Source organism: Gossypium raimondii, chromosome 11 (genome assembly GCF_025698545.1).
Source record: "Gossypium raimondii isolate GPD5lz chromosome 11, ASM2569854v1, whole genome shotgun sequence".
In the NCBI taxonomy this organism is placed as follows: Eukaryota; Viridiplantae; Streptophyta; class Magnoliopsida; order Malvales; family Malvaceae; genus Gossypium; species Gossypium raimondii.
This window is the reverse complement of record NC_068575.1, coordinates 48,320,773-48,335,136: the sequence shown is the minus strand read 5'-3', so window position 1 is coordinate 48,335,136 and position 14,364 is coordinate 48,320,773. Positions and strand designations below refer to the sequence as shown.

The 14,364-nt window shown below is 32.2% G+C and overlaps 2 protein-coding genes across 3 annotated transcripts; one reads left to right on the top strand and one right to left on the bottom strand.

Moving 5' to 3' along the window:
* Window positions 1-257: 257 nt before the first annotated feature.
* LOC105801498 (hypothetical protein) lies at window positions 258-809 on the top strand. The gene has a single exon (XM_012632778.2). It carries the CDS (start codon window positions 258-260, stop codon window positions 807-809), a length of 552 nt encoding a protein of 183 aa, XP_012488232.1.
* Window positions 810-5,322: 4,513 nt separating this feature from the next.
* Window positions 5,323-7,745, bottom strand: LOC105803448 (pentatricopeptide repeat-containing protein At4g02750). Of its 2 annotated transcripts, XM_012635653.2 has the most exons (2): window positions 5,973-7,745; window positions 5,323-5,816 (listed from the first exon to the last, which is right to left on the bottom strand). In XM_012635653.2, exons 1-2 carry the CDS (start codon window positions 7,618-7,620, stop codon window positions 5,383-5,385), a joined length of 2,082 nt encoding a protein of 693 aa, XP_012491107.1. In that variant the 5' UTR covers window positions 7,621-7,745; the 3' UTR covers window positions 5,323-5,382. The 2 variants fall into 2 exon arrangements, with proteins under 2 accessions (XP_012491107.1, XP_012491106.1); XM_012635652.2 differs by having other exon boundaries at window positions 5,323-7,744.
* Between the last annotated feature and the right edge of the window lie 6,619 nt (window positions 7,746-14,364).

Below are 14,364 nucleotides of genomic sequence, written 5' to 3'. Positions count from 1 at the left end.
TGTTAATAATTTAACCTGAATTTTAATATCTGAAAACTAAAGGGATTAAAGTCCAGGGACTAAGTTTCCAATTTTGGGAATTATGGCCTGTTTTAACCTTTTCCTTTCCATAGAAACATCCAGATTTGGAACGACGAAACATGGAATGAAACTTCGAAGTTCATAATACGAATCTAAGTCACCAACAACAAACACAAAAAACCCAGACCAGACCTGACCATAGGATCCATCCACCAAACAAAATATTCCCAACAACCATGAAAAAGCTTTACAATAAAGACAAAGTGCACCCTTCTCCTCCATCCCCAACCGTCCGCGACCACTTGTCTTTGCTCCCAGCCACGATTCTCAGCCTCGTCGCCGCCCTTTCTTTCCAAGACAAAGAAGTTCTAGCCTATCTCATCTCATGTTGCAACACCAACAGCAGCAGCGGCTTCTCCGCCGTAACCATGGTTTATGATAATAAGAAAGAGCATGATCCTAGGTTTGAGTGCAAATGTTTGAGGTGTTACATGTGTTTCTGGGGACGTTGGGACAAATCTCCAAACCGTGAACTGATACATGAGGTTATCGAGGCGTACGAGGAAGAGTTGTTGAAGAAACAAGCTAAGAAGAAGAAGAAGAAAAAAGGGAGGAGAAAGAGAGTTGCAGTAGCTGAGAAAGGATCGGCTAAGGTGAATAAATATGCGAAAAAGAATTGCCAAAGTGGTGATGAAGAAATAATTAGGGAAGTAGAATCCGAAAAGGGTTCCATTAGGAAGATGGTTCGCTTCATTGGAGACAGTATTTGGGGAGTTTTGAGTTTGTAGAAACTAATGTGAGTTTTTGCATCATCAAGATGTAATCTACCTTTTTCCCTTTTTTTCTTTTCTGTTTGATTTTTATTTTTATTTTTCCAGGTGCTGAATCTGTTATAATCCATGAAACCTCTCTCTATTTTGTATCATACCTCTGTTTTTTTTTTCTCTGGATGTACGAATCATTTTCCCTTCATAAAAGAAAAATAAGAATGTGAAGATTTATTTTGTCCCAGAACTTTCAAATTTTGATTTCTGGTGAAGATTGATTTAAAATTTGAGAAAATTTAAGTAAAAATTATATTTAAAAAATATAAGTCGGGATTGAATTTGAACATACAAGGTGTTCCTATTCTAATTTTATAATATATTATATTATTTTATAACATAAAAGAATCTAAATCTTTAGTAACATATGTAAACACAAAAAAATTGAGTTGGTTATATATAAAATTTTAATAAATAAAAAGATATAATTTATTAAATTTTAAATTAAAAATGATATGAATATATTTTTTTAAAAATTAAAATAATATGGACAGAGATAAAATAGATTTGAGTTTGTCTTTTATAAACATGACTAAATTTACATAAAAATTTAGGTCCATATTTTGGGCTGAATTGAGTTTAAGCAAGCGAAATTAATCCAATCATTAAACACCTCATTGGGATCGATTTAAAACGAATCATACTCTTAAACTAAAGACAAAACTCTTCTAACACTGATTTGCTCCATTTAAAAGACTAGACCTTCTTAGAAAGTTCAAACTTATTATTATTAGTAAAAAGTTTTTTTATATTAATATTGATATAAAAATAATTAAAATGAAATGAAAGATTACTGATCATTGGTTAAATGGCGAAAACAGTAAATAAAATTGAATTAGTCGAGCAATTCAAGATTTTATACAAAAACAATAATAAATAGTCCAAAAACCTTAAGCAAATTAATATGTAGTGTTTGTAATTTTGTAACCAATGTGGGCCTAAGATTAAAAACTTTACATTTGTGAAGCTGGAGTTATGTTTGGTATAGCAATTTTGACTTTGTCTAGTTTGAAAGTTTCAAAGTCAATGTTCTTTGGGCGTTGATCAACCAACGTAAACAAGAACTTCCATTTTGGGACTGAAATTCTTCCTAGCATGTATCTATGTATGTCTTTGTTTGATTGCCAACCCTATTTCTCTTTCTTTGTTGAAAGCGTAAGTCACTAAGTCGGGTCAAGTGAATTCAGATTAATAATTGCATTGTCGATTAAGTCTTAATTCGATTGATATGAGTATTGTTGCTAATATAGGAGGACGTGAGTTCAAATACATTAAAACGTATTATCTTCTTATTTATAAGTTGAACAGGAGTTACGAATAATTTTAGACATTTTATAAAAAATCCGTTCTTAATTTCGATTCTTCAATATTACTCTATTTCTTCTCCCTATTAATTAATCTAAAATTTGTTGCTTCCTTATTCTCACATGAGAAGTAGGATAAGGCTTACAAGAATGATTCTAGCCTGAAATTGGGATTCAGCTTGCAATTTTTCACAAGCCACTATCAAATTATTATTCTTATCTCTGACAACAACTCCACCGAACCAATTCCTTTCTATAGCCTTGATAAGTGCTATGGGGAGGTTCCAAATAACACCCATATTTTTTGTAACTTGTATTTCTGTTCAACTAGGGTTGTTTACCGTAAAGGTTAGAGAGGAAGTGTTGCAAATAAGTGAACAAGATATACTGAAAGAAGATGGTGAAGAAGACTGAAGTAGATTCGGTAACACTAGGTGCAGCGGCAGGTGGTGATTGGTAATGTGTAGAAAGGGAAATGTGGCTGATGATAAGGCTAAGCAAAAAAAAATAAGTTGAGAGAATTTTAAAGAGAGCTTTGAGAGTCTGAATTCCAAAGTGGCAAAAGTGTTTTCACTAATTTTGAACTACTACTATTTATAATGTTTCAAGAATAGGAGTCATAAAGTTGATAATCAATGAGAGTAATAATAGATATTTTTCAGTTAAACTTGCATTAACGATTAAGAAGAGAAAATGAAAGGTTTTGTTGGTGATGGTGAATAGTGAAGAAGAAATCACTATATTTTTTAAAGGATAGAAAATCACTCAACGTTACAGGAAAATGTTAAAAGGAATACTCTTAACTGCATTCATACTTAATTCACCAAGCCAAGATCTCCAGAACATCTCAAAAGTGAAGATAAGCCAAGAACTGTACCATATTCTGGGGTTACTTTCATTTCTTCCACTTTGGTGAAGTGGTACCATGTGAAATATCTTTCACGGAACATCTCTTGAAACGCAAGATGATGGTTCTTGTATGAGAGTTGTTCTTGAATAATGATTTTGAATTGTTCTAAATGTAAGTTGTTCTCAATAAAGTTGTTTTCAATGTAGAAGTTGTTCTGAATAAGAGTTGTTCAGTGGTGATACTTTTATTGACAAAGCTTGTTTTGAAATGACTCTTTTGAAAAAACAGAATTGTTCTAAACATAGCTATTCCTGAAATGTCATTATTTTAAACAAGAATTGTTTTGAACTTTAGCTATTCTCAACAGAAATTGTTCTCAAATAACTACACTAGATGACAATTGTTCTAACTACAGCTCTATTATGAACATAACTATTTTCGAACAACAGTTGTTCTGAACAACAACTATTTTAAACAAAAATTGTTGCTCTAGAGGAAATACGCTTGATAGCACAATTTCCTAAAATATAATATCCTTTTATATCTTAGTAGCCAAAATTGAATATCTACATTTATTATTTGTTCTCTACTTTTGAGTATCAATCTTTATTGTCTCTCACTTTCTTAAGGGAGCTATAAAGGCTTCTTATCCATCCAAGTGTTTTATGTGGATTGGGACTAATATGTTCCTATTTTTGTTTTCCAAATTCTTTACAAAGTAAAGTAAAGAGAGAATAGAAACTTTTTACCTTTGTACTCTTTAGATCCTTTCTTTGCTAAAATTAAAAGATTAATCTTTTTTTTTTTTTTGCTTTTTTGCAACCATTAAAAGATTAAGTTAAGGATTTGGTTCCAGATTAAATGATTGAATTGTTATAGTTAAATGTTCCTCAAATCATATGACTCTTACAAAATCACATTTCGCGAAAAAACATTTCATAGACTCAAACTCCTTCTCACTAAGAAGACACATCATTGTCACATTGATGGATCTCCTTGTCAATTTCTCCTTGAATACTTTTGTGGCACACTTTCCACAAAAATACAATTAATTTAAATGAGAGTTTTAACTTTCAAAAGTTCATCCCAACGGTAATCAAACTTAGATTAGAAACATAATTTTATCCTTGCATCCCAACAGAGAAAAGGATCAACTTCTAGACTCATCCCCAAATTTGAGCCAACTTCACTTTTTGTTCGTCCCCAAATTTGTATGTCTTTTTCCAGCAGACATATCACTCCCACTTAGCATACCTTTCCAGATCCATGAATTTGTTTTGGCTTTTTCACAACATATTGAAAATAATTGTTTTTATGGTATTTTGCCTTAAACACTGATGCAGTAATTGCCCCTTTTATCAATTAATCTTCATGCTTGTTTTGCTAGAAATGCTTCATTCATCACTGCTATTCTTTTAATGCTATATATGATATGATATCATTTAAAACTCCTTTCAAACCACAACTTTTAAACTAGTCTTATAAATCACATTACAAAAGCTAAAGCTAATTGGTCGACTGCCTTAGTTTGCATAGCTCCTTTTGGTATGAGGGCAATATTTTTCTTGCTGAGCTTCTTTAACAAGTGTTCCAACTCTAGAAATGTCATTGTGGCTTCAGTAGTTAAAGGCTCACAATGTCCCAGAAAGCTTGGTAAAATATAATAAGTTTTGAATCAATATCTTGTGCATTTTAGAGTGCTTATCTACAACTTCGCCTGTCTCACCTCGTCTGCCGAAAAGGTTTTATTTTGCATCTCCAAATGTTGTTTTTGAGAATCTTGGGAGACAAAAATAATTTGATTTTTTGCTTTGATATCTTCTGCATTGTTAGAATCCCTTTTGCAATAAATATCTAGGAAATGGTTCAAGAAAATTTGTTTGAATTGAAATATTAACATTTTGTAGAATTTTACATAAATACTTTACTACGTAAATTTATCCATTGGTTCGGTAACCCTCTTGACTGAAAATACTTTTTAAGTAATAAAGAACCATTTCAATGTTATTATTATAATTATAATTATAAACATTTTTATTTCTTTATTATTATTGTGAAAAGTTAATAAACTTTTGAGCTAGTTCAACCCATACTTTACTTATATACATTTTTTTTATATTTTTCATAACCGTTTTATGGTGGGTTCGTGATTGTCCCTCTCAACAATGCCATCTCTAATATTTGAACTTGCATTCTTCCATGGGAATGCAATGTTATGCATAATAAGGTAAAATCTAATCAATGACAATGATTAGCCATTACCATACCATGAACAAATATTGAAGAATACCAATATGTTCGTATTAGCTTATACATAAAATGCTAACAGAAGGAAAAAGAATTTACCTATAATAATAATAATAATAAATTAAGAAGCCATTCATCATAAATTATCAAGCAGAGACGATTTAGAAACGCAATCTAGGTTACTTATCTGTGAGGTTAACGTTTTTAAGTTGCTGTAAACCTCTGCAGTCTCCGGCTGCATTGGCATATTGGACTGGAAACAATGTAACTGATGTCTAACTTCAATCCAGCTGCACCCTGGTTGCTTCTCCGCTTCAGTGTATTTCATTGATAGCCTTGTGTTTTCGACCTCATCCCAACTACCAGCCTCAGCTTGCATGTTTGCCAACAACACAAAGTTTGATGTTTTTCGAGGTTCAAATTCTGAAAGCTGCTCTGCAGCAATCTTGCCAAGCTTCAAATTCCCACGAGTCTTGCAAGCAGCCAACAGTGCACCCCATATTCCGGCATTTGCCCTGATCTTCAATCCCCTCACCACTTCAAAGGCTTCAGATAACATCCCAGCACGGCCTAACATATCAACAATGCAAGCATAATGTTCAACCATAGGTTCTATAGAGTAAATTTCTGTCATGTGTTTAAACAATTTTAAGCCCTGGTCAACAAGGCCAATGTGACTACAACCAGATAAAACCCCAATGAAGGTGACATGATCGGGTTGCACACCTTTTGACACCATTTGTTCAAAGAGTTGAACGGCTTGTTTTCCATAGCCATTTAACGCATACCCAGTAATCAGAGAATTCCAAGAAATAACATCAACTTCATCAAGATCATCGAATATGAGTTGAGCACACAAGATGCGTCCACATTTAGCATACATGGTGATCAACGCATTCCCTACAAACAGATCATTTAAATGACCACTCTTCAAAACCTTATTGTGCATCTGCTTTCCAACTTGCAAAGCTGCAAGATTGGCACATGCACTTAGACTACATGCAAAAGTTGAATGATCAGGTGTTATTCCTTCATGAACCATCAGTTTGAAACTAGTCAATGCATCCATTGATAAGCCATTCTGCAAGAAACCTGTTATCAATGAATTCCAAGAGACTACATTCTTTATCTTCATTCCATTGAATATCTTAACCGCTTCTTCCATTTCTCCGATTTGAGCATAACCAATGATCATGGTGTTCCAAGTGACTAAATCTTTATCTTTCATCTCCTTGAATAGATCGAGAGCCTTATCCATTCTTCCCATCTGTGAATACCCTACAATCATTGTGTTCCAACAAACAATATCTCTAGCAGCTATCTCATTAAAAACCTGACAAGCTTCATCCATTCTTTTATTCTTAATGTATCCAGAAAGCATTGCAGTTTGCGCCGCAATATCCTTGTAAGGCATTTGATTCAGTAATTCCCTTGCCTTATCAAGCCGGCCAACATGAACATAACCATCAATCATTGTGGTCCATGAAAATGAATCCCTGTTTGCCATGTCACTGAACAACCTGGCAGCCTCCTCAATTTGGTAATCCTTCACATAAGCACTAATCATAGCATTCCAAGAAACAACATTCTTATTCTGCATCTGATCAAACAATCTCCTTGCCTCCAATATCTTACCACTTCGTGCAAGCCCACATAACATTGTAACCCAAGAAACAACATTCGGATATGGAGTCTTCTCAAAATACTCCCAAGCAGAATCCAAATCACCAACCTCAATAAACCCATCGACCATCAAATTCCATGAAACAACATCCCTTAGCGCCATTCCTTCAAAAAACTCCCTCCCCAAACGCATTTCGCCATTCCGGGTATAACAGGATAACATCAAATTCCACGAAACAACAACCCTAAGTGGCATTTCGTCGAACAATCTCCTAGCTTCAACAATCCTTCCTTTCTCACCATACCCTCGAATCATAACGTTCCAAAAAGCCACATCACGCTTGTGAGGAAATAAGTCAAACAGTTCTCTAGCCTTTTCAAGCTCCCCTTTACGTGTAAAATAAGATATCATCAGAGTCCAAGAGAATCTGTCTCTTTTAGGCATTTTAACGAACAGTCGATAAGCTTCATCAATTCTATCGGAGTGTAAATACCCTGCAATCATTGTATTCCAAGAAACTAGGTTTCTACGGGGCATGTTGTCGAACAGGTGACGTGCATCGTTGAATTTGCCGTTTTTATTTAAGGCAGAAATCATGGAGTTGTATGTTACAGTGTTCTTACGGGTCATTTCGGAGAAAAGTTTGACGGCTTCATGGATTTGACCAGATTTTCCCAACTGGGTAATCTGGGTGTTTTGCTTGAAGATATGATTGGTGTGTTCACCGATTACTTTCAAGTTTTGTTTCATCTTTTCATTGCTAAAATTCACTTCTGGGTTAGCTTCATTTGAGAGGCTTTCGTAGTACCTTCAATTTGTTCATATTGCATTTTAATATTTCTTCTTTCTGGTGAAATTTTTAGACCCACAATTAAAGTTAGGAGTAGGCGACACATGTAAATTTTTTTTATCTTACTTTTGGAATAAAAAATTATACCAAATTCTGGCTTTTTTATTAAAATATCCTAAAATTTTAATTAATTACGAAAATGATCCACTTTTTTAATTATGAATATAAATGACCTGAAATAAATAGTAAAAGTTGGTATAGCCAAAGAGAATGACGTCACCAACATGCCACGTCAGCAATTAGAATTAAAAAATTAATTTTTTGGTAGAGCCATAGAAAATGACACCACCTATATAAATACCAGAGAAATATTGGTATTTCTCAATAATTAGGGGGCCAAAAAATAAATAATAGTGATGGAGCCATAGAGAATGACACCACCACTTTATTGTGTCAGGGTTATTTTTTTTTTTAAATTAAAAAAATGTTATTGTATTTGGTAGAGTCATATAGAATGGTGTCAATAGTCTCAGATTTTTTTTTATAATTTTAAAAAATGTAATTATATTTGGTGAAGTCATATATATAGAATAGCACCACCAGTGTAATCTATCTTTTTTTTTAATTTAAAATTAAAAACAATATTTTATTTGGTGGAGCTATATAGAATGGTGTTACTAGTGTCAGGATTTTTTTTTATAGTCTTTTTAGTGAAATTATTATTTTATTTTGGTGAAGCCGTTCTTTTTGGCATGACCACCTTAGTGGTGTTACATATATAGATCTTGTTAACATTCTTGTAACAGTTGAACTAGAAAAGAAGAAAAGAAAAAAATTATTGTGTTTAGTAAGAGAGCTCAGAAATTGTGGTGAAGATGAATAACTCGGTGTTTTATGTTATTTTTTATGGTGAAATTGTAGAATGTGAGGTTGGTTGTGTAATTCAAGGTCGACAGCAAGTTGGATTACGATTCAATAAAATTGTGAAGCTGGAAGAAACGAAAAGAAAGATCTATGCAAAAATAGCTATCCGTTGTGGAAGGACGATGTCCAGATTATTTTACAAGTTTCCAATCTCTACAGATCCGTTGAAATTTTGTGAGATGCAACTATTAGATGATAATGACTTGGACACTATGATAGAAATATGGTGGTTGGCCGGGAATGAAAACCTCCAACCAATTGAGTTATTTTCTAAGTTAGCTGACTTAGAGCCCATTGAAAATGTCAGTCCAATAAGTCAACATTGTGGGTTTGACTTTGACCTTAATGTTAATTGCGGAGGGACATCGTAGATGCCCTAAAATCCAAATTATGGTAGGATTTCGTATAACAACCATGTCCCGGGTCGCCATCTACAAATACATTAGAAGGTGATAGGCATCGATGAAAACATCGAAGAATGGTCCAATAATGGTGAAGATTCCGATCACAGCGTTAAAGATTATAGTGACCCCAATCTTGATGAGGTTCCGGAGGATATTGACGATGAAGGCCCGGAGGAGGTTGAAAATGTTCACGCCCCTTCTTTTAGTAACCCAAGTCGTGGAATTATTTTACGGAATGACCCTACAGGCGACATGTTGAGTGTAGATCTAGATGCAGCGTATGCAGCTGAGTTCCCCGAGTACGCTGATATAGTCTCTGCTCATAGATTGACATCAAATTCACAATTGAAGGAGTTGTTCGTTGGCAATGGTTTGAGAACAAGGCGGACTGCGTGTTTGCCATCAAACAATATGACATGAAGGTGCCGATTGATTACAAGGTCGCAAAGTCTACACCGATATTATATGTCGGGGAATGTTGGAGAGTTGAAGAAGGGTGTGGCTGGCGAGTTCGAACTATATTTATACAAAGGACTCAACAGTGGCAAATATGAAAATTAGAAGGGCGCCATACATGCACTGTCGCACGTATGACTCAAGACCACCTAAAACTGGATGTCAAAAGTATCTGCAATTGCATCATGCCACTAGTGAAAGATAGCTCAACCATTCATGTGTCGACATTGATTGCAGACATGCAAGCCCGGTTCCAGCACAGAGTGTCGTAAAAGAAAGCATGGTGGGTGAAAAAAATGACCATGTAGCAGTTGTACAACGACTGGGATGAGTTATATAATGAACTTCAGGGGTGGATTTCACCGATGGTGGAGTACGTGCTAGGAACTATTGTGGACTTGCAAACATTACCTTATAGAGGCCCAAATGGACAACTTGAAATGGGGAGAAGAGTTTTTCGTCAATTGTTTTGGATGTTCAATCCATGTGTTAAGATCTTCCCCCATTGCAAACCGATTGTGTAGGTTGATGGAACGTGACTTTATGAAAAATACAACACATTGAATAAGAAACAAAATGAGCCCCAACTTTGCCATACTTCTGGCTCCAAATATTTCTACTCCCTCCAATATATGATATTATAATATAAAAATTTAAAGTCACTACCATAAATTAATTTTGGAATAAGTTCTAATTTTTTTAGCAAAAGTTACACAAATCAAATAAATTAATTTTAGAATTTTTTATTTTGTATAAATAAATATCATATATAAGGTGTCAAATAAATAAACTGTGATTTAACAATTTTATTGTTTCGTTAACACTCAATGAAGTGTGATCCGCATTTACTTGAGAAGACATTCTGATATCTGTATAATTAAAAAAAGTACACAAAATAAATTTAATTAATTATTACTTTACAATATCTACTTTAATATAATACATGCATATCAAAATATATTTACATACCTTAATCTTATTTATTAACTTCGAAACAAAGACAACTCCTTTTTTTTTTTCCTATTCTCTTCTCTTTTCTTTTTCTATTTCACTCAAAATTTTGAGGGCGACCAAAAACAGCCCCACTCTTCCTTTTAAAAGAAAACTAGCTGGTTTCCTTCTAAGTTTTTTTTTTCTTTTTTTAAACATTAAAAGGACTAAAAAGTGACCTTAATCAATCACGTCGCTGGCGCAGCTGTCACAATGTGATCGGTCAATATATTTAATTTTGGACCCTTTGATTTTCTTATTTCTTTTAAAAATGCCCAAATTTATTTATTTTATACAAATCAACCCTTTCTCATCCTTTTTTTTAGTCAATTCTCTCTCCCACTTTCGTTTTTTTTTCTTTCTCATTTTTTCCAAACTTTATTTATCTTTTGGTCCTCTATTTCTTGATTTCTATTAAAATGCCCATTATCAAACGATTAATTCACATTACATTAATGGTTTATATGAAAATTATTTTACATTGCTAACATTTCAAATAATTATCAATTTACATAATTCAAAATTTTATTTTACAAAATATAATTTTACGCTTGCAACATTCCAAAATAATTTCATTTAACTTGCAATATATAATTTTACAACACGAGCAACTTTCTCAATACTAAAAAAAAAATTAAACGATTTTGTTCAAGTCCGACAACATCGTGTTTTATAAATAAAACATAATTAAACGATTTTGTTTAAGACCAACAACATTGTGTCTTACAAATTGAAAATTACAATGTTTAACCATAACACGAGCAAGTTTCTTGGTGCTATTATCTTGCACCTCGGATGCTGCTGATATTGATGATCTCACCTGTGCGGTTCGATTTGGGATTCTATAAAACCTTCAAACATCTCGTTGACCTAGAGAATCCCAAATAATATACCCGTTGGCTGCATAACCAATTTGAACCTATTATCGTCCTACCACAGCCAACAGAAAGATTTTTGAAAAAATAGAACGTTAGTAATGACAATATATCGCAAAGAAAAGAGAAATAAAAATAAAGAACATACAATTTTTTTACATGAAAATCCTTTCGGGAAAAAAACCACAGGCAGAGGAGAAGAAAATTCACTATGTCAAATTCGAATTATTACAAGAGGAATTTCGACTACATCTATTTATAGGTTGAAAAAACCTAATTCTAATCAAAGTCAAATATATTATGCTAATAAATACTAAATATATTATACTCATAAATACTAAATCTTCTAGAAAGAAGATATATTTTGTTTAACTTGACTTGCAAGTAATCTCTTAAAATTTGGGTCACACAACTCTAACAATTTACATAACCAATTTGAACTCATTCTTGAATAAATAACTGGAAACAAAAATAACCATTAAACATAGAAGCAAAAAAACACTTCTCATCTCTCTCCTTTCATCCTCTAACATTATATAATTAAAAAAGAAATTCTTTAACTAAGACTGATCTACCATTGGGGTTATATATAACTATTTGATCATGCCAAAGAGAATGTCTCCTCAAATAAAATATCATTTTAATTTTAAATTAAAAATACATTTAGAAAAAGTGATTGATTACACTGATGGCGTCATTCTATATGGCTCCACTAAATAAAAAAATATTTTTTTAAATTAAAAAAACTAAAAAATAATAATAACCTTACATAAAGTGGTGGCGTCATTCTCTATTGCTCCACTACCATTATTTATTTTTTGGCCCTTCAATTATTGAGAAATACCAGTATTTCTCTGGTATTTATACAAGTGGCGATATTCACTATGGCTCCACCACAAAATTGATTTTTTAATCCTATGGCTGACGTGGCATGTTGGTGGCGCCAATCACTTTGGCTCCACCAATTTTTACTATTCATTTCAGGTCATTTACGTACATAATCAAGAAAATGAGTCATTTTCGTAATTTATAAAAATTTTAAGTCCATTTTAATAAAAAAAACCCCCCAAATTCTCACATTTTTTTAACACTTAAAACAAAGGGCAAACTACACTATCAATAAGTTTATGGTTTGGTCATTCAACTTCAAAAAAATTATAAAATGGTTATCGAAATATTTCAAAGTTTTCATTTATATTAATAAACTATTTAAAATTTTTATTTAAATCATTAAATTGTTATGCTCTTTTTTAAAATTTATTTAACTAATTTCAAGCAACGTTTCGAATTCGGTAAACTACCTAAAGTTAAAAATGTGGAATAGTCTTAAATATTTCAATCCTTTTTAAGAAGTGGTTGGGTGCGGTAACAAGAATACCAAAAAAAAGAAAGTTTCAATCCTTTTTGAAGTTGTAACTTTCAAATGCATTATAATAATAAAGTATTAATATGTATTGGTGTACTATTTTTGATATCTCATTATTTTTAAAAATATTTAATAAATGCATATAAAAATAATTATAAATATTAAATAATAAAATTAAATAAATTTTAAATATAAAATATTAATCAATAATATAAAATATTATTTAACAAGCTTCACACATATAATTTATCATTGAACAAATTCAAAATAAACAACAAATATGATGAATTCATCTCATAATATGCAAATGATAATCCTTAATTCAACAAATTCAAAAATAATAATGAAAATTTTAATTTTAATTTAAAATATTTTTAAATTTTTTAAAGTACCGGCCAATACACTATATTCCGATCAATATAAGCGAAATCAATAAGTACATATCGATATGGCTGGTACGACCAAAATTTACATCGGAATGGAACCTACAGTTTATTGTTTCAATTTACTATTAAAACAGAGCATTCAGATTGATATTTGCAATATTGAAATGGAAGCCATGATTACAATACCAATAATTCAAAAAGATAAATGATGTAGTGGTATTAGAGATGATCATGGGTCGGGTTGGGTCGGGTTTGAGTAGGGCCCAAATAAAATTTTAGGCCCGTGTCTGGCCCGACCCGAATGGGCCTAAAAATTTGTCCAAACCCGACCTGAAAGAAAATTGCTAAGCCTGAGTCCGGCCCGGCCCGACCCATATTAAATTTTACAACACTAAAAGGGCTTAAGGATTTTGAAGCTTGATTTTGGAATTGGGAAAAAAGGGAGGGCACTATCTGATGACGAAAGTAAAACATGAAAGTTAAAAAGTATATTTGATTTAAAATAAAATATATATATTTAATATATAATTCGGGCCGGGACGGGCCGGGCTTAGGCCAAAAGGTTTTACCCGAGGCACGGCTCGTTTTCTAAACGGGCCTCATTTTTTTGCCTAAACCCATATTTCGGGCCTATATTTTTACTCGAACCCTCCTATTTTTCGGGTGGGCTGTCGGGCCAAGCCGGGTAGCCCAACACATGATCACCTCCTCTAAGTGGTATGGTGTATTGCATTCCAAAAAGGAGACGAAAATTCGAACTTTGAAAATAACATTGTTGAAATAGATAACACAAACCCAAAATATAAACTGCAAAATGTACATAGAATACAATTTGTCTTTCAAGTTGGGTTGATTACATTTTGTACATTTGGAACTTAGCTCATCTACTTGTATTTTTAAGAATTTAGTCTCTTTGCTTTTTTAGATTTAAAAATTTAGGTATAATTATTACCACCATTAAAATTCTTCTATTAAATTCTTTAGTGTGACATTTTGAAATTAAACATATATTTACTAGTCAAGTAATAATAAAATAATATTAAAAATATTGATTAAAATTAAAAAAATACTAATTCAAACTTAACATGATAAAATATAATTTTTTTAAAATTAACTTTTAAAATATCAAAATTGAAATTTAACCAAAATTTAAGGAAAATAATATTGAATCTTTTGTGGAGGGATTTGATTTTCAAAATTTAAAATTTTTTCTTTTGGCTTCTTATCAATGAAATTATTTTGATAATGTATTATTTTTCAAAACCATTTTAATAGTATATCTAACAAAACAAGTTATTAAACA